The 26708-nt window shown below is 47.8% G+C and overlaps 1 protein-coding gene across 2 annotated transcripts in view; it reads left to right on the forward strand.

The window, feature by feature from the left end:
- Positions 1-26708, forward strand: part of PCSK2 (proprotein convertase subtilisin/kexin type 2) — a 214647-nt gene that overhangs the window by 176304 nt on the left and 11635 nt on the right. For both annotated transcript variants that reach the window (XM_027118318.1, XM_027118319.1), the window contains 3 exons: positions 9566-9741; positions 20735-20950; positions 22913-23013. In XM_027118318.1, the coding sequence (XP_026974119.1) occupies positions 9566-9741; positions 20735-20950; positions 22913-23013 (493 nt within the window). The remainder of the gene's footprint in view (positions 1-9565; positions 9742-20734; positions 20951-22912; positions 23014-26708) is intronic.

The raw sequence follows: 26708 nt of genomic DNA on the forward strand, positions 1-26708 counted from the left end.
ATCCATGTTACTGCAAATGGCATTATTTCATTCTTTTCATGGCCGAGTAGTATTCCATTGTATGTATGTACCACATCTTCTTTATCCATTCATCTGTCGATGGACATTTAGGTTGCTTCCATGTCTTGGCTATTGTGAATAGTGCCGCTATGAACGTAGGGGTGCACATGTCTTTTCAAATTCCAGTTTTGTCTGGACATGTGCCCAGGAGTGGGATTTCTGGTTCATACGGCAACTCTATTTTTAGTTTTCTGAGGAACGTCCATACTGTTTCCATGATGGCTGCACCAATTTACATTCCCACCAACAGTTAAGGGAGTTCCCTATCTTTTCGAATTATAATTTTGTCCAAGTAACCATAGCATTTTAATAGGAATCAAATAAGGACGGTAGAATATAAGGAGGTGTGTATAGATTATTGTAAACATACTCAGAACTCTTCCAAATGTTTTTGGTGGGGTTTTTTGTATGTTTGTTTGTTTCCACAGTGCCTCTCATCTTTAAGGGAAAATATTCTACCTAGAACCTTTTTATTAAGTTCCACGGGAAACATTTAACAAATTCCTCTATATGGGCCTTTAGAAAGAAGGGTGGCTGGTCACCAGAAATTTAGAAACCAACACCTCCCCCCACCAAAAAAAATAGAGAGAGACAGAAAGGGAGAGAGAAAATGAGAGAAAGGGGTTCATAAGCTTCCAACAAGATGCTGGAGAATGGAGTGGCTCCTGGCTTATTCCAAGTTTTGCATCAAATTTGGTTCTTAATTTATTCAGGCTGAGTCATCCAACCTTGCTTTTTTTTTTTTACAACTGTCTTGATATTTTTTTCCTGGTGATTTAATAGAACCATAAACATACCTTGTGCTGACACTTGCATTTCCAGGAACCTAAATAAAGCAAGAGCAACCTATACAAACCCACCATTAACCTCTTTCAACACTGTCTGCTAAGAGGTTTGCCTGAGCTGGGTGCTGAATTCCTCAAACGAATACATCCAGAGGGTTCTGAAATGTAACTGGGGCGGCTTTGCTCCTTGGCTTTCATCTCTCTGTATTCTGTGTGCCTCCAAAATGCTGGCATCAGAATGTCAGAAGGCATTATGAGCTCAGGGGAAAGAATATCACCTGGTTAATATTTTACAAACCAGGCTCACACTCCAGGTGCTATCTGAGTGGGGGGGTTCCCTGTTCGCAGGGCAGAGTAGAGGCAACTGAAAATGTCAAACGTGGATTTCTCATTCACAATGACGGTCTTCAAAAGAGTTTTGAAGTTTCTGCATGCCCAAAGTAACTGGATTTTTGAACAAGGGATCCTCAGAACAAGTGCCTGCAACAATGAAGAGTTGGGATTAGCTCATGGCAATTGGAGGTCCGCTGGGGTCTTTTTCTCCATCTGCTTCTTTTTCTCTCTTGTAATTTGCACTCTGAAAACATCTAAGCTGCTTATCAAATGTACCTGATTCTCCTGCTCTCTTTGAATTCCCTAAAAGCAAACCTGAAGCAAGGATCTGGGTGCAAGGAGTTTCTATGGAAGGTGACCCTGGGAAGCCAGTGAGGGAAAGAGAGGGAAAGATGGTGGGAAGAGAGACCAACAGAGGGCGTGTAGATGAGCTGGGGCTCCCTAACTGGAGCTCTGGGGGGCTCTTGCCCCCCGAGAGGAGGAGGCTGGGAGTTTATCCACCAACTCCCATCCCTCATCGGTGGGTGGGGTCGGGTGGGGGTCGGGACCTCAGCCTCGAGCACCTGGGCTGTCACGCCTGCAGCTCCACCCGCAAGGCAGAGGACACGCCCCAGGCAAGCCCCTCGTTCGGATGAGCAGATCCAGGCAGAGTGACAGCCTCTGACTCGCCCCTGATGCCAAAGGCGAGCGGATGCAGCCCGGTACCTCAAAGACACTACCCGACCCGTGTCCGTGAACCCCGATAGCTCACAGGTCTCAAGGCAAGGCTCTGAGGATCCAGGAGCCCAGCCCAGAGCCGGGGGTGAGGCAGGCCCAGCCCCACAGAGGCTCTGAGCAAAGGGGCCGCCTTCTTGCGCTCCTTTAACCCCAGCTTGGTTCCTCTGTAGCCACTCTTACGGGTCCTAAGCGCTCAGGGGCAGGAAGGTCCAGTCCCCACCCTGTGCCCGGCAGGACATCCAGTGACTCAGGGCTCCCCCGGGGGAGCGAAAGGAATTTTTCCTGAGAAAGCCCTGGAGAGGCACTCAGGAATCGCAACAGAAGCAGAATTCTACCTTACAGATTTGGGGGGAACATTTTGTTCATTCTGGCTGGTAATTTCAAAAGTTGGCTGATTTTCCTCATTCTACTAATAAATGGGCTATACTCTCCGGAGAATCTTTCCTTTCCCGAGCTTTCTGAGCTGGGGAGGTCTGGAGCGCCATCTGGTGGCCGACCCATATCACTGCTCGTCTCAAAGTGTTCAGTCACAGGGTAGGGAAGCGATGTCCCAACTGCCCCCTGGATCCCGGGTCTCTTGTCTTAAAAAAAAAGGCTAAAGTTAAGGTGCTGCTAAAGTTAAGAATCTCAGTCCAGAAAAAGAAAGGAAAGTGGAGATGATATGATAAAATGAGTCCTCTGAAGGGAAAAAGGAAAAAAATCATTGAGCATCTCTTCATCGGCCCGTGAGCCTTTTGGGTTTCTCTTCTACTCATACACTTTCTCATTTTTCCATGGAGGTTCCTGTCTTTATCCTGTTAATTTGCACATGTTCTTGGTATGTCCCACATATTAACCCCTGATCAGTTTTAATCAGCGCAAGGATCTTCTCCCAAACTTTCACATGAGGCCATTAGTCCAAATGGATTCCACCTCTGTATGTCATGCCAGCTGGGGATCAAGTTTTATTTTTCTCCAAATAGTGAGCAAACATCCCCAATACCATCTATTTAATAATCCATCCCGTCCCTTTGATTTGTGGTACCACCTTCATTGTATATTAAGTTCCCATACACATGTGGTTAGTCTCTGTGTAAATATAATTTAGAGGAAACTTCCTAGCAACTGTGAGTCAGGAAGTGTAGCCACACTCCTTCCTCTACTGGGCCTTTGTATGTGCTCTCCCTCTGCCCAGAACACCTGCCCCCTACGGCCCACCTGGCCACAACCTCTTCATCCTGCAGCAAGCGGGTCCCCATGGCATCCTCCAACATCATTGCCCAGGCCAGTCCCCATCCACAGATAAAGATGCTGAATCTTCTCTTCCCAGCACTAATACTGTCAGTTATCACAAATTCTTGTGCCTGGTTCTTTGATCAGTATCATTCTCCGCAGGCAGACAACAGTGTCCACAGAGACAGGAGCCATGTCTGTTTTCTCTCACCTTCGCACCCACAGCAGGGTCTGGCGCACAGAGGATGCTCAAACTCTATTTGCTGAGTGACAGAAAGCAAGGAAGGAATAAAGAGAAGGAAGCGGCTGTGGATAAACCCATGATAATCAGTAGAGATTAATCACTGAATAAAAGAATCGGTGGATGAATGGAGTTAAGGGATTAAGGGCATAAAGATCTAAGGACCCAAAGCTGATGGAATTTCTACCAGGTATCTCCCCTTCTACCAGCACCATCTCACCTTTGCTACTTTATCCCATTCAAATTAGTTCCAAAGAGAACTGGGCCTTCTCATAACCCACTTCCCCTCCCCAGCAAGGGCACACTGGGAATGTCCATCAGCAGTGAAGACAGGCAGGGGACCCCTTTGCATCAACACCCTGGGCCACTCCAGGCTAACGAGCATCACGGCCGTCCATCCACTGTGTGTCATCTGGATGCTGGAAATAGAGCGTGTGAATTCCCAGCGGCTCACCTTTTCCATTTACCTGTCAGAATCGCAAAATCTTGGGCCCCAAAGAGGGTCTAAAGTTCCCTGAGTCCGAACACCCACTGACACTTGCATGATGATAACAACAATAACAGTAGCAATAATAATAATAACATATTGTCTCTTCCAGTGTGTCTGGCACGATGCAAAACCCTTAACTCAACCCTCTTTACAGCTTTATCATACATTATTATATATTTTATAAAGAGAACATATTTATTATATATTATTATCCCTCTTTTACAGAGAACGAAACTGAACATGGGGCCACACAGCTAGTAAATTGTAAAACAATTTAGTATCCAGCGCAGCCTGGGTCCCTGCACTAAAACATTTGAAGAGCTTCTCTCTCTTTTTTTTTTTAAATTAATTAATTAATTAATTTTTGGTTGCGTTGGGTCTTCGTTGCTGTGCGTGGGCTCTCTCTAGTTGCGGTGAGCGGGGGCTACTCTGTTGTAGCGTGCAGCCTTCTCACTGTGGTGACTTCTCTTATTGCGGAGCATAGGCTCTGGGCACGCAGGCTTCAGAAGCTGTGGCACGCAGGCTCAGTAGTCGTGGCGCACGGGTTTAGTTGCTCTGTGGCACGTGGGATCTTCCCGGACCAGGGCTTGAAACTGTGTCCGCTGCCCTGGCAGGCAGATTTTTAACCACTGTGCCACCAGGGAAGTCCCGAACAGCTTCTCTTTTCCTGCTCTCCTGATGTAGCCTGGACCCAGCCTGGAACGGCACGCCTCCAGTGACGGGAAACTCACTCCCTCACAACAAAGTCTGTTCTGCCTTTGGACATGGGTAACTCTAGAAACTTCTTCCTTAAGATGAGCTCTCTCTTTAACTTCTGTTACCTGTTTCCATGAGCACAGCTGTTACCACTTCTTCTAGCTAACACATGGCAAGGAGAGAGCATTTACTCCCAAAGAGTAAATGCTCTGTAACACACGGACCGGTACATCCGGGCTGTCCCAAAGTCTTGGTGCTGTCTCAAAGCTTTAATAACTTCAAAACTTTTTTGAAAGTTTAATTACTTACATTTCCTTATCCACTTATTTATACGTTTTGAAGAGAAAGGTTAATTTCCATTTTTTATTTTAAACATGACTTTATTAAAGTAACTCTTTAAGACAACCTAATTCTTTTCTTAGTTTTAATTTTTAAATCAAAGGGCTTCTCTGGTGGCGCAGTGGTTGAGAGTCTGCCTGCCGATGCAGGGGACACGGGTTCGTGCCCCGGTCCAGGAAGATCCCACATGCCGCGGAGCGGCTGGGTGGGCCCGTGAGCCATAGCCGCTGGGCCTGCGCGTCCGGAGCCTGTGCTCCGCAACGGGAGAGGCCACAACAGTGAGAGGCCCGCGTACCGCAAAAAAAAAAAAAAAAAAAATTATTTAAATCAATGTTTGGCATCTTTAGCCAAAAGGGACTGAGACAAAAAATCGAAATTGACAGTGTATTATTCAAAATTCACAAAACCAAATAAATGGACAACCAATATAAATAATGAACCCTTCAAATGATGTTTCTTGCAAGTTTGTCAGATTTATACCTCTGAGAGTATGAAAAAGGCTCGAAATGCATCACGCCTTTTGGGAGATGCTATCTCTTGCCTTCAGCCCCTTCCAGGACTCAGGAGTTGCAGCTGGGTGCCCACCATGTGCCAGTCCTGCTGGGGGGCAAGGATGCAGCAGTGAGCCAGCAGACAAGACACCTGCCCTCACACAGCTTCGAGTCTAAAGGGAGACCCAGACAAGGAGCAAACAAACACGACAATATCCGATCATGATTGCCGGTTGCCGGGGCACAGCAAGTGACTTGAGGGCAGGTCCTACAGCATCACCCCTGGGTGTCTGCAAAGCCCCTCAGAGCAGCCCCAGGCTGGGGCCAGGCCAGGTGGCATTGGCCTTACCTTCCTTCCTCTGAAGGCAGAGCAGATAGACTTATGCATCTGCTAACGAGTGCTCCTTTGAGCAAAGATTCTAAAAGGAGTTTGAAAACCGCACTGTAGACCATTATCAAAGTACCCTGAAATTTCTCTACCAGCGATGAATTGCTTCCACATATTTGGCCAATAAAACTCCTAATAGTCCAGTGAGTTTGTACGTATTTTATCTGAGTTTTTAAATAAATCAGTAAAAATCGCTTGTTGGCACAATGATTAACATGTTTCCAGATCCTTAAGATCTAGACCAGCATGCGTCGGCTCCCTAGCCTGCAGATGAACACTAGTGAACACAACAGTGGCGATGATCGACACTGAGGTGTGCGGACGGACGTAGCACTTCCTGGTGTCCGTACAAGCTCACCTTTTGTAGCAGGAGGAGAGGCAGAGGATTTAGCTCAAACCCCTGGGCTGTGCAGCCCCTAGAGCCCAGGGCTGCAAGCAAGCCATGCAGCAGGCGTGAGGCTCAGGTTCTAAAAGGCAGGAGGGACTCACAGATTCACTGCTGGTCATGAATGCGGTGCTCAGGCTGGCGGAAGGGCAGGGGACAGAAATGCTTGACGTGCAGGCTCTCCTGCCATCACCTCGCCGCAGCCAGCAGAGCATTGTGCAAACGTGAGGATGCCGAGTCCTGGCTCCCTGGGCTTCCCACTCTCCTTCTGCCTCTCACTCTCACTCTCTTGCCTTCCCCATCTTTCTCGCTCTCTCCCCCTCCCCACCCCCCTAGACCATCCAGGGACAGAGTCCCTCCCTAAAAACCCTTGGGTCACCCTGAGCCTGGGTCTTGGCCGCTAATGGGGCAGTTGCCTGCAAAAATTAATACTGTATCTCATTCAATTCATGCATGCCTCATTCCCTCCAGCTTAATGAGATTCAAAGAATGCTGGGGGCCTGGGCCCTGAATGTGAATGAGAGCCCTGCTCCCAGCCCGTGGCCGCCCCTGCCTCCCTCGATGCTGAACAGTCCGGAGATTAATACACAACAGCTCTGATGTTCTGGGCGGCACAAAGGGAGCGAGGGCGGGATGAAGAGGGAGAGAGGCAGAGAGACAGGACCTGCAAAGAGAGAGGGCAAAGGGCACCAGCTGGTGACAAAATGCAAAGTCGCCACTGTTTGGCACGTGGGACGGCGGTCCGGGTGCGCTTTGGCCAGAGTTGAACTCCTCCCTCTTTTCAATGGAGGCAGGCTATTCAGTGCTGGTCATCCGGGCACTGGATGAGTTCAAGACCATCTGAGTTTCCTCCTTGCAGACGAGTGAATACCAGCCTCTCTGCGACATTTCCAGTCCACAAAGTGGACACGACTTGTGAGAAGAAGCTGTGCTCTTCAGTTTACTCTGTAAGCTGTCGGCCACCTTTGTTAAACAGACTTTCTAAATGAACAAAATATAGGTGGGCCAACAGTGAAATGTGGAGTTTTAGATTTCCTATCCCTAACGAAATGAACCATAAAACTTAGCTTCTGGAAAGTTGAAACCAAAGGCTATGCTTACGCTGTAGGAGCTTTCTCCAGGAGAAAGGATATTAACTAATAATTAGACTTGTTGGCAAAAACGGTGACCTGATTTATGACTAGAAGATGGAAAGTCTGGACCTGTTATCCCTGCTAGGGAGAAACTCAACTAAATTAGGTAATTATATCATGCATTTATTCACCAAATATTTATCAAGCTTAAGATAAATTCCAAGCGCCATGCTGATGCCCAGGGACATAGAAGTACACAGAATAGACACATGCCCTGTACGCAAAGACCTTGCTGTCTGGTGGCAAATGAAACACACAAATCAACAATTGTAAGAGAAGGCTGACAGTGCAGTGCTAACAGAGGACCTGCAGAGCTGGACCCAGAAAGACTTCAGGGGAAAGGCCTACTGAGATCATAGGTTAGACAGGAGGAGGGTGAACTCTGGGGAACATTGCAGTGCAAGTGCAAGGGAGGGGCCGTGAGACGTGGGAGGAGGAAAGAGAACCTTAAGAGAAAAGACAATTTTCTGTCAATTTCATGGGCCCTGTAAGAGCCTGAATCTTCCTGCTTTGTATTTTTTTCTGGAAAAATGTTTATCTCAGAATTAACAAAACATGCATGTAAAAGCATTAACTTTATACCCCCAATGTCCCAATTACCTGAACAGCCATTCTCATGGCAGGTTGCACTTCAAAACCACCTTAGACCAATACCTGCTTAGGCCCCGTGCAAATATTCAGAAACTCCAGGGACCGGGGAGAAGCGGCCCAGGCACAGTATTTAGGAGATGCTCTGCAAATGACCCTATAATTGGGAACTGCTTTAAGATATACAAGCCTATTACCTGCAACTAGAAAAGGAAAATCAAGATGCGAAGGCAGTCCTATAACTTTATTCAACAATCAGCAGTTCTCATCCACATGAACTGTCTGTAGATTTGGGGCCCTTTTTTTTTTTTTAATTTATTTTTGGCTGCGTTGGGTCTTCGTTGCTGGGCACAGGCTTTCTCTTGGTGAGTGGGGGCTACTCTCTGTTGCAGTGTGTGGGCTTCTCATTGCAATGGCTTCTCTTGTTGCGGAGCACAGGCTCTGGGCGCGCAGGCTTCAGTAGTTGTGGTGCGTGGGCTTGGTTGCTCCGTGGCATGTGGGATCTTCCCAGACCAGGGCTCGAACCCGTGTCCCCTGCATTGGCAGGCGGATTCTTAACCACTGTGCCACCAGGGAAGTCCCTGTCTGTAGATTTTTGAAAGTGGTGACAGGTACATAGGTAACCAATGTATATCAATCTTCCTTCCTTAAGTTGGTGTGCACACCACATTAGGTGATGCTTGTATAATAATGTCCTTTGACCACCAGGGACAAGTAAGAAGGGTCAGAAGCCAGCCTCCGACTATGTACAGACCAGCCCTTCGTTTCAAAACTCCCGTGGATGGAAAGACTTAGGTCAGCTTCAGCAGCACTCTAGGTCCCTTGCTACGAAATAGCGTATCAAGCAGAGAACAATCTTGGCCCCAAACAGCAATGTTTAGAGGGTAATGATGAAGGAACAAATGCCCTTCCCGTTGGCTGCTGCTGAGTGGACAGGCTTTTTCCAGACAGCCCAAGGGTGATGTGAACCGTGGGTGCCACAGGCCTGGGCTCCTCCTGAGTCCCTGTACACACAGTCACACAATCAGAGAAAAGTTCCCAGCGAGAAGTCACTCCTACAAGGCATCATAGAAGCACACACTTTACAAAGGTGGCCTAGGGGAGAAGGAGGAGGGGGTGTATCCTGCACCCCACTGCAAATATATTTTAGAATGACCCCTTCAACATTTCTGTCCCCCTAGCCAAAGCCCCTTCTCAGCTACAATGCAACTGAGAGTTCCTTCCCTGCCCCTCCCCCTTGCACTGTCCTGCCCCTCCCTCTGCCCCTGCCCCCTGCCCTCTAGAATTGTTCCTTAAATATCTAAGAGCAATCTCCTCCCCACACTGTCATGCCCAGTAGATTTATTTCTCCTCTGAAACGTGTCCCCCATCACCCCCCCCAGTCCCTGGAAGCCAAGCTTCCCATCAGAAACAGACCACATTAGGAATTCTAGCAACTTTTGCGAGGGGGATAAAATTGTCTTCAAATAGTTGCATAAGGAAAGGAGTGGGTGGGGTCCAAAAGGATGGAGTGGATCGGTCAGTGCACCTGCCTGATCCTCTGATCACACACACAGCGTGAGGCTGGATTCAGGATCGCCCGGCTGAGCCCAGGGCACCAGGAAGGCAGACCTCCAACCACACCCAGGACCCCAGCCCCCTACCCAACCTTGCCTCCTGTGAACCGGGGACCGGCACCCAGAGCTCCCCGGCCCTCACTGTCCACAGGGATCCGGATGCTGGACCAGCCCTTCATGACGGACATTATCGAGGCCTCCTCCATCAGCCACATGCCTCAGCTGATAGACATTTACAGCGCCAGTTGGGGCCCCACCGACAACGGGAAGACGGTGGACGGGCCCCGGGAGCTCACACTCCAGGCGATGGCGGACGGCGTGAACAAGGTAAGGTCGTTCCTGCGCCAGGAAGCCCTGAGCCACACCCGGGGAGGAGGGGTACGGGGTGTGGGTGGGGGAGGGGGAGGGGCGGATCGCTGGTGCCAATTGAGCACAGCGAGGGGCAGGGCTGCGGTGGAGGTGGGGCTGTTACCCTGTGCCTTAGCTCAGGTCCTTCGAGAAATGGACCCCAAATTGGGTTAGAGGTCCAGACTTATTGGAGGGGGCGCCTGTGAAGGACAAAGGCAAGGGGGCGGGGGCCCTCCGGAGGGCGACGCTATCCTGGCCCCTGCGAAGGGAGTGGGGAAGGAGGGTCCCACAGGGAGCTGCACTAGCACCCCACCGTGCAGACGTGGCTGGGAGTGGGGTCTCCGCGCAAACTGGGTGTCTTCAGAGCACAGCAGGGGAGCTGCGTCCAGATGTTCCCGTGGGGGAGTCAGCGCGCGTTTTCGTGGCTGCCCATCCCTGGGGTCAGTCCGGGAATGGACAGAGCCAAGGAGCAGGGACCAAAGCAGCACCTCAAAGGGAGGCAGCCGGGAGCCGCGGGTCCCTGTGCGGGTGAGCGGCCCGTGGGGAGCGGCAGGAGGTGGCCTCTGCGATCCCAGGGCAGAGTCCCCCTGCAAACCACAGCCAGGCCAGAGTCTCCCTGGGTTCAGGTCCCAGGTCCGCTCTTCAGGGGCTGAGTGTCTATCCGCAGTGACCTGACCTCACTGCGCCTCCGTTTTCCTGCCTGTAAAATGGTGATAACGGTGCATTTCTCCTGGGGTCGCTGTGAGGTGTGAGGTAGACATGCAAGTGCTGGCCCTGGGAGGCCCCACAAACGGCTGGCGTTTGCCTGGGTCGTTAGGGACTCTTAACCAGCCGCCCCAAAACTTTGAGGCATAATGCACAGTGTTTCACTAGGGCTTGTGGACTCTGTGGTCCAAGAATTCAGATGGGAACGGTGGGGATAGCCTGTCCCTGCTCCACAATTGCTGGGCCTCAGCTGGAAGTCTGGGGACTTGAATCACCAGGCTGGTGTGTGTTTGCAGGCCCCTGCGAGGGGCTGAATTACTGGCCATTGGTGCCACGGCACCGTCTCCTCGGGGCACTCAGTCACTTTGTCTTAGTCTTTTCCCAGGATTGGACTTTCCATCAGGTTGATGCGATGCCCTGTCCCTGCCCTCAGCCCGTCTGAGACAGCCACAAAGATCCCTGGCATTGGAATGGCACAGTGCAGTTTACGGGGGTGGGGGTGTGTGTCACCAATAGGATGGTGGGGGAGGGGCAGGAGGTAGTGCTGCTGCCCCATTTCAATGCCCAGACCCTTAGGAGTTTATAGGGTGAGACTTCTGACATACAGACAGCTATTTCCTTATCGCATTGTTCATGGTGTGGCTGGAGAGAGACGATTGCACATCCAGGCCCGGAACCAGGTGACAGTGACAGCACATTACCCAGGGGAACACCTGGCAGATGCCCCCCTTCCCCATCAGACACGGATTTTCACTGAGAAGCATTTTTTGACACCTGAGGCCAAAAGAGAGTCAGAGAGTAGGTGACATCTGGCCTCTGTCAGGGTTGACAGTGCAGATGGGCTCAGTGCAGTACATCCCCGGGCGAGTACTGTCACTCTCCATGAGCTTCTGAACGGCTCCATCACATTTCAAGGCAGGGTACTTCCCTCTTTCCATCTGTAGCGTCCCCTGCTGCAACTAAAAAGGCTCTTTCAAGTATGATTGTTCTGCAAAGCATGCCAAGTACACCAGAACTTAGGAGAATAATTTGTTATGACTTATCTTCAGCTGACAGCACGTAAATATTTTACAAAGTGGAGTATGGTGAAAAATACAGTTTCTCATTTGAATTTCCCCCAAGCTGTAGGAAGGATTCTTTCCTTATTTCAAGGTGAAATTTTTTTGGACAGTGTTATAGAATTGTGTGAGCAATGGGGTATTATACATGAGCAAAAAAGACTTCCTCTCAGTTATTTCAGCTGACTGGTCAGGTCTAAAGGAAAATGTACCCCTGAAAGGTGATCTCCACCTGAACAAAGGAGTCAGATAATTACCTGTTACACTAAAGAAATTCTTATGCTTGTCTTTGAATTTTAGCATCTTGCAGATAGGTTTTGTTTGACCAACACTGTAATGATAAAAGGGGAGAGGAAGAGGAAACAGAGGATAAGACAACTTTCCAGGGATGTACCATCTGCCACGGACCCCACCACTCCCTATCGGATGACATCTGCTTCTCACATAAATGGGCTCCTTAGGGATTTGAGTTTGCATCTCCTAAATTTTCTCAATAAATACTTAACGGAGACAGCAAGCAGCTGGCATGAAGTAAGAGAAGAAGGAAACCTTTTCCCTGTTTGTTTATTTCAATTTTTTCCTCTTTATAGTCTATGTGTTGAATTTACAGTTAAGACATTCTTCACATTACATATGGGAGTAGATGACAGACAGAGACCCCTGAATTATGATATATCTTGGAACTGACTTAGTTCAGGATCCCGCAGAAGTGGACCCTGAGGTGAGGGTTGAGTTCAGGTAGTTGATTTGGGAGGTAAAGGGAGTGAGTGGGGAGGTATAACAGGGAAGAAAGGGGCTATTAAAGGATTTGTTATCAAGTCAGCTACTACCGTCAACTGGAGCTTAATCCCACGGGGAAACTGGGAAACCATGCAGAACACACACTGAAGTTATCCCAGCCGGCGGCACGGGAGCTGGCGGAAAAGTCAGTGGTTCAGGTTGTTCCCAAGGGGTGTAAATGTCCCAGCACTTTCAGCCGGGAGGGAGGTGTGCAGGGCAGCCTTCAGCCTCTGGGGAGAAATCCCTTATACGAAGAGACGCCTGTGCTGACATCTGGAAACCCCCAGTGCAGAAGAAGCCACAAACTCGAAGGAATACGGGCGACACCCACTACCATCTACCACAATCTCCAAGTGCAATTTGGGCAAAGCCTAATCTGAACTTGGAGTCATCTCTCTCTGGGTAATAAAGGACCAATATGGCGATGTGTTTGCTGGTCAGAAAAGGATGTAGCCCTTACAGAGAGACTGATGGCGAGCAAAGCCCAGCTGGTATGGGATACGGCATCTTACATCACTCTGACAACCAGAAGAGGAATTCAGAGACCACTAGAGGGTCTTGAGAGTGATGACTGACTCATGAACTTCTTTCCACATCTTAAGGAAATGCACCCAGGGCAGCTCTGGCACGTTTTTGGCTGGCTCTGATGACTACACCCCAACCTCTTATTAATCACACCTCAGGGTTGCTACCAGAGGGAACATCTTAGGAATATTTAAAGACAAGGGAACAGAAAATCCTCTGAGGCACAGGCACGGATGAGACAGAGCATTGATAGTTTATTTCCTGGGCGGGGGATGGGAGGTTGCAAAGGGCTCAAACACAGATCCCAGATCTTGGAGCTGGAATATATTATACTAGGGGTCACTTGCAAGACTGGCTCAAAAGCCACCATCCAGGAAGGGGGGCGGGGTGGGGGAGGCTGCCCAAGGAGACAGTGATTAATCAGGACGCGCGAGGAGGAGCTTGGTGCCCTGCTGAAATTTAATCAGAGCAGTGGGCCTGACACAGTGGCACAAGTGCCGCGGCCTCCGGCGGCAACGATGCCTCCTGCCAAGAAGCTCTCAGGACTCCTCCAGGAGCCCTGATTGATGCTCTGAAACCAAACGAAGGTTCCCAACTGCACAGGGGATGCCGCTGCTTGGAATCTGCGGTTCGGCCTCTGAGATGCCTTTCTCAGTTACAGTCCCTCCTTTCATCTCTGAGAAGGAGAAGCGGGAGGAAAAGCTGGCGGGTTTCTGGTGACCCTTCCTAAGCGTTGGCCAGCCCCAGGTGGGGCGGCCAACCGTCCTGGTTGCTCGGGACTCTCCGAGGTTTTGTGCTGGGAGCCCCACTTTCCGGGAACTACCCAATCCCGGGCCAACCGAGGCAGTTGTCACTCACCTTTAAGCCTTCTTGATGGTGGCGACCCATCTGCGCCCAGGGAGAAACCCAACCACCAGGTTAAGGGACTGATGTGGACTTAAGCCTTCAACAGCCCCTGTGACATCAGAAAGGTTCATCACGGCGTGTTTGGATCCTGCTAGAAAGAGACAGGATGGCACAGGAGCCTTACCTCCAAGGTGGATACACGGCAGGACAAGTCAGGGGCAACTGCAGGTGTGGGGAAACACGGGCTCAAGTGAAGGATTTAAGCAGAGGCTACGTAGTGCCACCCTCCATTCGGCTTTCTTGGGTATCTGACACCCCACCCACTCCTGCTGAATTCCGTGGAACCCACGGGGGTGCGAGGCAGACGCTGCAGTCCCCTGGCCCGGGGGCGGCTTCCTGCGCGTCACCAGCCGCCTCTCCCTGCGCCTCTGCCTGAGGACCTGCCGACCCCACGGGAGGCGTTCCCAGTCCCAGGCCACGCAGCCCAGACTGTGGGGCGGCCGACGGCGCGCTGTCCTGGGGACAGGTTCTCAGGGGTCTCCAGAGGCTGGGGGGAGGCTCCTCATCAGCTCACACTTGGTTGGCCCTTCTCCCTCCCCCCACCCCTATCCCCATCTCATGCTCACTTGTGTCTCCTGAGATCGCCCCCCAAGTCCTGGTCTCAGCATCTGTTTTTGAAGGGGCATAAATTGGGACCCACTGCTTCTCCCTGTAGGCATGACCAGCAGTTCTCTGAGAGTGAGCCCCCGCTCCCAGGAGGGGTCCACTCATCTGTCACCCTTGTTGAAGGCTCTGTGTGACTTCACCGCTACCCCCAACATTCCAAGTACAGAAAAGAAGGGAATAAAGAATGAAAACATAAAACAGCTACACAGAAATATAATGCAGTCACTGATACTGTGCCAGAGAGGGACTTTCTACACGTAAAAGAGGAAATATTTACCCCCCAAAAAAGAGTAATAAGTATTACTCATAAAACCTTCCAAAATTTCTACAACTCTGGTCATTGTTAAATGATCAATGGATACAGGGAGATTCATTATACCATTCGCTCTACTTTTCGTGACGCTTAACATTTTTCAAATTAAAAGGTTTTTATTCACACTAAAAAAGCAAAAAAAAAGCAAAAAGCAATTCAGTAGGTGGTTAAGTTGTCAAGAGTCAGAATATACATTTAGAGAAAAGTGAAAACAGCAACTGTTCTAATATTATACAAATGGCTACTTATGGCTTGGGATAAAATTTTCTGGGACTATATTATATTCCCTGAATATATATATTTCAGGGACTATATTAAAAAGAGAGAAGTTTTTTTGATGCTGTATCTTTTTTTAATGTTATATCTATATAAACTAAATGGAACCAAATGTGATGAACTTTATCAGTCAGGAGAGGCTACATTGTGCTGCAGTAACAAACAGCCCCCAAAGCTCAGGGGCTTGAAAGCACAAAGGTTTATTTCTCAATCAGCTGCTCAGCCATCATGGTCAGTAGAAGGCTCTGCTCACCACAGTCTCCTGGGGATCAGAGCCGACACCTGGAACATTGCTACTCACTGTGCAGAGGGAAAGAAAGAGCTCTGCATAGCTGGCACTGACCGGTAAATGGTTCAGCTGAGGAATGATACCATGTATCTGTCACTCCCACTCACAACTCACTGATTAACACAGCTTATAAGACCCCACCCAAGCACAAGGGGGCATTATCATGGGCCTAGACAGTGGGCAGCTAGGAATATTTGACAATTAGCACCAATAGCTACTACAATGAGCCCAGAAAAACTGCTGGGTGACCAGTGATCTTGTGAGGACAAACACACAAATGTCAAATGTGTTTGTGAATAGGTTGAATAAAATTGTTCCATGAACTGTGAGTACAGAAAAGCAGTGCTTGTAAATCAATGCATAGTTTAATATGGTATTTAAATATATATTTGTAAAAAATAATAGACATAAGTAATAAAGCGGAAATTTTTCTGCAAGTCAAAATGCAAAATACAAAAGAAAAAAAGTGGGTAAATATATATATGCAATATAGATGACAAAAACTTGGTTAAGGTCTTTAATATAGAAAGAGCTCTAACAAATCAATAAAAAGGATATCATGAAAGAAAAAATAGGTACAGGACATTATCTTTGGGGGCTTGGTGCTTTACTAAGGTATTCATAAAGCAAGAATACTAATGAGCAGTAAAGGTATAAAAAGATAAGCTCAACTGATAGTGGAAAAAAATATATAACTCAAAACAATGAGGTACCAATTTTTTCCACCAAGCTGGAAAAACTATTTTTTTAATGATTCTAAATCTTGACCCAGATAGGCTGGATGTGGAGTTCTTGTGCACTGCTGGTGAAGATATAAATTATTAATAAGCCGTATAAAGAGCAATAATATGGCACTATGGATAAAGAATCTTCATTCATTCCTTTTCACCCAAAATTCCCTATGTTAAAAACTCTGCTTGAAGAAATAAACAGAAATACAAAGACATATATAAAATAATGTTCATTTCAGCACTTTAAAACATAGAAACAGCCTTCCATGTACGTCTAAGAAAAAGAGTAAATAAATTATGGAATGGCTATTTAAGAAGACTAATAAAAACTTATAACGTAGAGTAATATTTAATTATGTGAGGAAATGTTAATAATGTAATGGTAAGTGAGAAATACATTGTAAGCAGGGCCACAAAGGTGGATATACTTTATGATCCCAATTTCATTCTTAAACCTGTTCTTATACTTTGCATTTATATATATAACTGGCAGGAATACACAACATATCACCAGTGATTTTCTGTTCATGGGCGATCACATGGGATTTTTATTTTCTTCTTCATGCTCTAGATTCCAGTTCTTCCACAATGAATATGGTTTTCATTATAAAAATATAATGACTTTTTTAAAAGTATGTCAGTGTTGTATTAAGATGTCAAGGTGACTGGAAAATAAAAATGAGTGTAATTGAGTGTTTAGGAAATACAAACTTTATCAGGCTGTCCTCACCAGTGTCTGCAGGCAGATACCACCACTGGGCCAGGGCCTGGGGAGGGGGGTCATTAGTCCGGGTCACTAGGCACTGGGGAGGATGAAGGGACCGACTCACTTTAGCCCCAAGTCTCTCAAAGTGGGATCTTCACCTCCTGGGACAGGTGATGTGCTGAGGGTACACAGAGTCACCGCACCAGCCTCAAGCTGGAACTTTACTATAGCCAATGGTAAGCAGTTTGTGCCATTATTTTATATTATAAGCAAAATACAAAATCGGCAAGAACTTTTAAGAAATGTGAGTCTGTGAAAGGCTGCTTTAGGCTATGCTTTTAAAATCGGCAAGTTCCAACTCACTGCCCTTTGCCAATATGTTAGAGCAAAGACTCAGCCTCAGCACTGTTGACACTTGGGCCAGATAATTCTTAGTTGGTAGCTGGTGGGGACAGGAGGCAGAGGGCTGCCCTATGCATTATGAAAGTTTAGCAGCATCCCTGGCCTCCACCCACTGGATGCTAATAGTACATACACCACACACATCTACCCAATAGATGCTGGCTGTGACCACCAAAAATGTCTCCAGCGGTGCCAAATGCCCCCTGGGGCACAAAATCACCTCTGGTTGACAACATTGGTGGTTAAATACCGCCAATAGTGCCTTAGTGAAAAATTCTCTTTTTGTGAAAACTTTTGAGAGACATTAATCCCACTATACTCCAGAAGACTAATACAAGGACAGAATTCAAAGTGGAATTGCACCACATATAAATACACTTGACAAAAAAAAAAAAAAAAAAAAAAAGCAGGAGTGGCAGGAGAGGCAGAGAAGGCAATTCCATTGTCAACCAGAATAACATGGAGGGCAAGTGTGCCCACCAGTCTCCACTGAGCACGCGTTACAGAGTAAGGGCGGGAGACCCCCAGCAGGAAGCCCACCCCTGCGCAGTGCAGGCTCTGGGCCATCTACCCCCTCATCTGTGGGTGACCCTTCCACACCCCGTTTGGGGTTTTGCTCTTCTTTACCACTTGCTCCCTGGATAAAATTCCCTCTGTTGAACTGCCCAGCATGGCAGTATCTCGATCAATGCAGTGTATCTGTCGGGATCAAGTTAAATTTGTAAGTTAACTTGGGGAAAACTGACATCTCTGTGATGCTGCCTTTCTATCCAAGAACATGACAGTGTTGATGTGTCTTTCCACCTGTGTCCCTCCACAGAATTTCAAAGTCCTATTTTTTTTTTTAGTTTGTTGAATTTCTGCCTAAGTATTTTATCCTTCGTGTGGCTGGTGTGAACTGTGCTGCTGCACAGGATTGCTGTGAGGATGCAGTGAGTTACTGTGTAAAGTGCTCAGAGCGGTCCCTGGCGCACAGTAAGTGCTGCAGAAGTGCTTGCTGTGATTATCATCTGTCATACCCGCCAGTGGATGATTGCTTGAATGCGGGTCGCAGTTGTTCTATCTTGGTTTCAGCCCAGCTGCTGTTCAGGTGAAGCTGGGGGGCAGAAGTGGATCTTGGGGTGTCATTTCAACAGGAAAGTGTGGCATGCTGATAACAGGCCCATTCCACAGCTGGCTCTCAGCCTCTTATAGATGCCCCTCCCCACTCACCTGCCCTCAGAACCAGGGTCTGCTCCTCAGTGGCCCATCTTCCCCAGAAGCCAGGGACTATTTGGTGCTGATACCCAATCATTAGAAGCAAGAATATAATTATTACTGCCTCATGTAAACACACACACACACACACACACACACACACACACACACACACACATCTTAGGAAAATGAAGTTTAATATTCCTAGCAATCAAAGTATTCTTGTGGGCAAGTCTTACATCCAAAACAAAACTAATGTTTGCTGCTCACTCTTCAGAAACACGCTGATAGTTATTCTCTGTGTATCAGTGAGCAAAGCCGCATAACAACTTCCCCAAAACAGTAGTTTAAAACAACAAGCATTTAAGTCTGATCATGGGTCTACAGGTCTGCCGACCTGGGCCATCCTTGGCTAATCTCAGGTGGCCTCACTCATGCATCTGTGGTCAGCTGCGGGGTGAGCTACAGACTTTCTGGTCTGAGGTAGCCTCCCCTGTCTGGCAGCTGTTGGCTGTGACAGTGAACCTGACTGGACTGTCGGTCATCAACCAGCCGGCTAACTCAGGTTGGTTCCCATGGTGCTCTGAGGGAGAGCGGAAGTGGATAGGGCTCCTTGAAACCAATGCTTGGAACCGACACAGCACCACTTCCCACCACATCCTGTTTGCCGAAGCAAGAGAGGAGGCCAGCCCTGATTCAAGCAGTGGGAAACGGACCTCTCCTCTTGATGGGCAGCGCTGCAAATCATACAGTAAAGGGGGCATGAATACAGAGAAAGCCGGACAAGTTAGAGTCACGATCCATCTCCCTACACCAAACTGAGAACGCTTTTAGCACTGGTTTCCTCTTAGCGGAGGTTGCTTGTCTCACTAGCAGCCCACCTGTGGGCTGGTTCAGAGGAAGTTTCCTCAGGTGGCAGCCTCACCCATTTACCCTGATTCATGTCTGTTTCACTTTCCGGGGTGCCATTTCCCGACATTGAGCCCAAATCTGAGTTTGCTTGAGAGGGTGATCCCCTGCACCAGCTGTAAGGATGATACGTTTGTTTCCCTCTGTGTCCTGGTTTCTGAGAGCAGTTGCTTGTTTGGATAGAGTTTTCCAGGACAGATATATCAAGGTGCTGAAGACAGTTCTCAGCTAGTGGCTGAATCAACCTTTGTTGATGTATTGACTCAGTCAGTCACAGGCTAATTAACTCCAAGTCCTGTTAGAAGCAATCAGAATGTCACTTCTCATTGTCAGGAGGCAGAGAGACTTTGGCGGTGACCCAATTATCCTCTCTCCTCTGGCGTCGCCGCCCTTAAACCACTGAGTTAGGACCGAGGACCGCTGGTGGCCGCGCAGGGACAGACTTTCTCTGCCATGATTTCTACTTTTGTCCTCGCCCTAGAGGGTTACCCAGAGTCCTGGCCAGGCTGGACACCTACTGCTCATCTGCCACACGGCATCCCTGCCCTCATCACCGCCCACCCAGCCTGCGGGTCAAAGCAGGGTAGCCCGGCCCTCCTGCCCCTGGGGTCAGAAGATAGGAAGCCGGAAGGAATGGCCACTCCAGGCTGTGGAGGCAGAGAGAATTCTCCTAGAAGACAGAGAACAGGAAAAGAAAAACAGAAGCACTAAGAAAGTGGTTTAAACAGAAAAGCAATGCAAACTGTAGGTACCTACAACTAAGCTTGCTGGTTATAGCTAATTAGCATATGGCAGTAATCACTGTGCACATCATGTTTAAAATTATTTTTGCTGTATGTTTTACTTGATCATATTAGACTTTCTTCTTATATTTATATATTTGGTGTTCCCTTACACAGGCACAATATATAATATTTTGCTTAAAAGAATTCTAGTATGATCCAACTAAGTAAAAAAAAGTGTATTATATACACACACACACACACACACACACACACACACACCCCAACATATATATAATCTGTAAGTAAAATGTGTATTTTATACTTACAATATCTACATATATGTAAACTTATATAAAATATATATAATATATAAAATAGAAGCTATAAATATCTTTTATATCTTATTTGGCTAAGTATTGATATAAATATACAAGTACATTTGCATTTTTGCTGAAAAATGCCTGAAAGAATATATAAGAATTACATGCAGGGGTATTTTTTTTTCATTTTCCTTTCCATATACTTTGACTTTTTACCATGAGAATGTACTATGTTTAAAAGCAGTTCATTTGTCAGTTTTAAGGAGATTCTTCCAGTTTTTCTCACGTTGTTATCCCCAGCTTAAATTGTAAATTCGGATGACTTTTCTATTGAATCCTTCCTGAAAAGAAAAATTCTCACGGTGCCCGGCCAGAAGGATAGTGGTTTTCAAGGGCAGATAGAAAGGAAGCCAGTCCTTGCTCTCAGCTGCTGAAGAAGCCCAGGTCCCCACCCAGACCCCGACCCCAGCCCCGGCGGGACCCCTTGCAGCCCGCGCATCTCTCCCTGTCGCCCCCCACCCCAGGGCCGAGGGGGCAAAGGCAGCATCTACGTGTGGGCCTCAGGGGACGGCGGCAGCTACGACGACTGCAACTGCGACGGCTACGCCTCGAGCATGTGGACCATCTCCATCAACTCGGCCATCAACGACGGCAGGACCGCCCTGTACGATGAGAGCTGCTCCTCCACCCTGGCCTCCACCTTCAGCAACGGGCGCAAGCGCAACCCCGAGGCCGGAGTGGTGAGTGCGAGGCCGGGTGGGTGGACACTCCTGACGTCATGCGCAGACACAGTGACGTCATGGGAGGAGGAGCTCCCCACCCCCCTTCCCTCACAGAGTCAGGGCCTATCCCCGGGGGAGATCCACCCTCTTCCAGGCTGATGATGCCTTGTTATCAAGGTAGAGACCTACATAAACAAGAACGTGATGAGCTCCTTCCCGCTCATGTACCATCGATTTTCTTGTTCATTGTTTTGGCTTACAAATAATGATGAACTCTGGTTTGCCCCCAGCACGTCACTTATAAGGATAAGTAATATTAAGAACTGGGGCATCACACCTGCACGCATCTGAGCCAAGAGCTCGTCCATTTATTACAGCAATTTAAAAATAGCAGCCATGGACGGACTTTTCTGGGTCCATAAAACCTCCCAAAGTGGGCACATGTGTGTTTTCTCAAAGGAAGAGTAGTGTGTTCCATCGTATTTTAAAATGGGTCCATGATTGAGAAAACAAAAAGGTTAAGAATCACAAACTTATTTACTGCACTTTGAGCAACTCTTCCTTCCTGGGCACCGAGGTTTAATAGTGAATTTTCCAAGGCCCCTAGAAATATATATCTGTAAAGCATAACGAGCATTTTGGGATCTCTTCCTCTCTCTGGGTATTTCACTCACGTAGGGGCCTTTCCTCAGTCTTCCAAGCCTGGAATTTAGTGGTTGGTTCAGGAGTCCTGCTGAGATACGTCCTGCCCGGCCACTGCCTCCTCTGGGGTTGGGAGGAACACAGTCACCAATACCAGCTAGTCCTGCAGTCCCAGGTGCCTGCCTGGGCTCCACCTGACCAGCTGGCCAGGCTCTCACGTGACCCAGGAGAAGCCCTTTCTCTACAGGAGACACAGACCTTAGCCTGACTCCCTCCATGAGCCTGGGGCTCCCCCTGGTCTTGGGGAGGACGGAGATCGTGTCAGCTCCTCCCAAGCAGAAGGAGATTTCACCTCTCTCATCCTACAAGCTACATGGGCAGAAAGGGACAAGTAAAGAAGCTCCCCTCCCTGCCCCAAGAGCCTCCCAATGGTGTCACTTTGTCCTCAGCGCCTGTCTATGACTCTCTTTCTACTACGGCTGGGGAGGGGCCTTGAGTTCTCTTTGAATATTGTCATTTTCCGCAAGTAGATGCTTTTAAACCTGCCTGGTACTTTGTCCCCCAAAATAATAGGCCCACTTGAGGAGCCTACAGACAAACAGGAGGAAGGAGCATTCTCGTGGCTTATAAATGATCTTAATGAAAACCCTGGCTCTCGCAAACACTGCAAATGGGGACTTTCTCTTTGTAAAATCCTTTAAAACTCAGTTGATCAGCCTCCCGTGGGGTGATCACTCATGTATCGGAGGTGTCGCTCAGTGTGTTCCAGATTCTCTCCGTGGATTTTAGACGTAGAGAATGTAACACTTCTCTTTAATGGCCTGTCCCTCTAGGCAAACTGTGGCTGAGCCTGTTTTGTCTTTCCTCTTTGGGAATGCCACCCTTTTTCCTGAAGGGAAAGGAAATTGCTGATGGACTGGCCCTGAGCTTTCTGAGCCAATCCCAATGCAACAAAACTCACCATTGCTTTGACTATGGTGGTGATATTGGCTTGTCACTTTCCACCTATGATGTTTCCTTTTAGGATCCAGAAGATAAATGTCTCTCTGGTCTCTAGAATAGCTGCAGATAGCTTCTATGAACAATTGACTTGCTTTTATCTTGTGGACACTGTAACTATAACTGACTGTGTTTCCTTTTTTGCAAGGGCTACTAGGAAACTCAGATAAAATGCATGACAAAATAGATACATGGGTGCTAAGCTTATCCTTATCTTCATCTTAATCTTCTTCAGAACAAGGCAGAGTTTAAGTAAAAGAAATAGAAAATCCTCTGCTCCGTGTCGTTTTGGGTTTAAAGCAGTGTGACTCACTCATTACTCACTATCTTCCCCTCCAGGCAACCACAGATCTGTACGGCAACTGCACCCTGAGGCATTCTGGGACATCCGCAGCTGCTCCCGAGGCAGCTGGAGTGTTTGCACTGGCTTTAGAGGCTAAGTATGTTTCCATCTCGGGACCAAGGGCCGGTTCTGCAGGGTGGACTGAGACATGTCTCCCCACCTAGGTGTCCACAGAGGCAAAAGTGGGTGTGAGAGTCAGTAAATAGTCAGGGCCAATGAACTCTGGTGGGCATTGCTAAATGATACACACACACACTCACACACACACCACAAAACTACATCCCTGAGAGAGCACAAGAGCCCAACATCCAACCACACATAGGGGCACATCGATGTTTTCTTGGTGAAAACACCCTTTTATCTTCTATGGATCCCGTGGCTGTCTTACTCTAATAATACTCCCAAACAGCTACATGAAGGAAAACCATTGCCAAGCCGGGTATCCAGCAAGGTTTTCAGACATGTGTTAAACAGGATGCTCTTGCTCCAGATTTGTTAACTTATAAGGCTGAATTCATTTTAACACTGAGACAAGGTGGGCGAAGTCACACAACGTAGACCAAGAAATGGGCTTTGCTGGGAAACCATCCAGCTACCAGAGAGGGGAGACCATCCCCTCTGTTCTCACCACCTCCGCAGAGGCCACAGGTCAGTACAGCTGGACCCACCTTGGATTTGAGCATCAGCAGAGGTCCCTGCCCACCCACTCCCCTGTCTTCTCTCAGTGCAAACCAGAGGCTGGCCTTGGGTTTGAACAATGAACTTGTGGCTTCAGGCACCACCCATGTGGTGTAAGTGCAAATGCCCGCTAGGCAGGGAATTATCCAAGAATACAGAACCAGCAACTTATAAGAAGTTGAATTCAGGCTCCTGCGGAAGGGAAGTTGAGTTCCCGTCCCTGTCAGCCATTGCTAGGCAACCGGAGCTTCTAGCAACAATCTTCAGGCAGCCCTGCTTGACTCTCCACATATGCAGTGCATTTTTTGACTTGCAAAGGAGGTAAGAGCTGATTCCTAGAATAGGAAAGGACTTCAAAAGATTATCTAGTCCAACCCCTCTGCCTTTAAGCAGAAAAGACATCATTATCCCCCTTTCACAGATAAGGCCCCAAATTGGGAGTGACTTCTCTTTTGGACCAGGCCAAGCTTTGATTCTTTTAACAGAAGTCAGTTGGAAATTTTAGGAAAGAGATGGACACTGGTCAAAGCCTTCCTATTAAGCACAGAGACCAAAACTTACTCACGTATTATGTGCATTTCCTGAAGACGAAGCTGTTTCTCTCAGGGCCTGTTGGGTCCTGGAGTCTGAGCCTCGCTCGCTCCAGCTGGGAGCAGACGAGCAGAGGGAAGCTGCTGCCTGCCGCAGAGCCTTGCAGAGGACAGGGAACAAGAAGGGCTTCGTGGCCTCCTCTTAAATCTAAGAGGGCAGAACTTCACTCAAAGTCTCCTTAGATTCTGGCAAGCAAAAAGTCACTTTCCCAGGCCTCTATGCCTACAAAGTGACCCCTTACATACGTCAAAGTAATGGAGTAGGCTGCTGGGACTTTAAACAGATGCATGGGCTCTGCACCAATTATTCTCCATTCTTTAGCACACTTGCAGATTTCCTTACAGAAAAGAATGCAATCACCACTTAGGCACACTTTGTTTTGGAGCAATGGTCATGAATTGAGTGCTGTCTATTGCCATAAAGAGGGAAAAAATGATACCTGGCAGTAGGGGGTTCAAGCCCGTCTTGGGAACCAGTCCTCAAAAATTCCTCAGAACACCGATCACCTGAGTTGGAAACACGCCCTGAAATTAGAGTTTGATGCAAGTGATTTATTAAGAGAGGGATCCCGGCAGAGACCACTGGGGAGGAGAGGAAGCAGGTCGGGCTGGGGAAGAAGCTGAGCAAGGATGCGATTTCAGAAGTTCTGGCCTCAGCCTGATCCCAGGGAGAGCTCTGGAGGGTAAATTATGCCTCAGAGTTTGTTCCGCATCAAAGCAAGGGAGCTGGGCTGCCATATTCTTGTACTGTTTGGCCGTTGGCTAAGAGCCCCACCTGGGAAAGTAAACTCCAAGTCTTCTCTGTTGGTCAAAAGGCTCCAACAGCCAGCAGCTGAAACCACTGCTCAGCATGAAATAGCCCCAGGAGAGAGCCCGGAGGGCGGAGGAGGGAAAGACTCTCCACGAACACTTCCTACAGCTCATCTCCTACAGCTCATCTCTCTTTATCTTCACATGAGGCAGCTGGGAGTCCCTAGTGACATATGCGGCAGCAGTCGAGGGCTGTTTCCCACCCAGAGGTCCAATAAGAAAGCTTTTCCAAAGCAACTTGAATACAGTAAATAAATTATCCTGTCTAAATGAATTCCCATCCGGACTACGGAAGAGGGAGAATGACCACCCCCATGGCTCCAGGGGATAAAGGGAAACCACGCCTCTGTTCTGACCAGTCATCACCTTGTGGTTTAATCTCATAAAATGCTTTTCTGCCAAATGCTTGAAAATGCCTTTCTGAGTTGTCGGGAACATTGCTCACGTTTCCCAATGAGACCAATATCAGAGACATTCCGAAGAATTTCTTTAGTGGGGAGTTACTGCTGCCTTCAAATATTTGGGGTTCTCTCCATAACCCAGGCTTTCTGGATGGTTCAAGAGGGCTGAGCTGGGTTCGAGGGGTAGATGTCAAAAGAGGCAAACTTGTGACCCAGGAGAACCATCCACAGTAAAGCGGCCCATATACTGGACTAGAACAGTGTTTCCAAAACTGACCTTCCAAGGGATGGATTTTTTCATGTGAGCTCCATCAAAGTCTACTAGATGCAGAGAAAAGTGCACAAATATTAGATACAGCTCAAAGACTTCTTGTAAAGTTAACAGATCCGTGTAACCAGCACCCAAGTCAGGAAACAGACCATTACCTAAGTCTCAGTATGTGCTTTTCGGTTCAGGATTATGTCTGAGAGATTCCTCCATGCTGCTGCGTGTGCTTATAGGTAGTTCATACTTGTTGTTGAATATTACTCCATCGTATAAGTGGATACTTGGGTTGTTTCCACACTGGGGCTATTGTGAGTAACATTGCTGTGAGCATTCTCGTACGTGTCTTTTGGTGAAGATGTGGATGCATTTCTGTTTGATGTATATTAGGGATTCAAAAAGCTGGGTCATGGGGTATACACAGGTGCAGGTCTAGCAGTTTTCCAGAGTTGGTGCACTTGCTGACACTCCCTCCAGCAGTGTATGAGAGTTACAGCTGTTCCACATCCTTGCCAACATTCGCTATTATCTGTCTTCTACACTTTAGCCATTCTTGTGGGCCTTCTGTGGAATTGCACTGTAGTTTTAATTTTTATTTCCCTGATAACTCGTGAAGTTGAGCACTGGGGAGTTTTGAAAATGATAGATTCCCAAGACTCAGCCGAAAGTCACTGAATCACATCCTTAGGGATGAATGGCCCAGGAATCTGTCTTTTCAGCGCCTTTTTCAGGGACTGCAAGAGCAGCCAGCCCCGTGCTGGTCTGTGGCCTGGAGTGTGTGGCATCCAGGAGTACGGCAAGGGCTCTATGAACCTAGCACTCAGGTGCCGTTTGCGGAATATGAACATCGCACTCTGCCTCTGACTAGGTGCCCGTATTAGACTGAAAATAGGAAATCCAAAAACAACAGCTAAACTGAGACAGGAATTTATTTTTCTTTTCTTTTCCTTTTTTTTTAATAGCATAGTAACAATATATTTTAAATAGAATATTAATTTTATTTAATAAGTTTCTTATGAAGGAGTTTATTTTTCTGTCATGCAGAAGA

Source organism: Aethalodelphis obliquidens, unplaced genomic scaffold (genome assembly GCF_003676395.1).
Source record: "Aethalodelphis obliquidens isolate GAN/ISIS:26980383/991018 unplaced genomic scaffold, ASM367639v1 scaffold18, whole genome shotgun sequence".
NCBI classification, from domain to species: domain Eukaryota; kingdom Metazoa; phylum Chordata; class Mammalia; order Artiodactyla; family Delphinidae; genus Aethalodelphis; species Aethalodelphis obliquidens.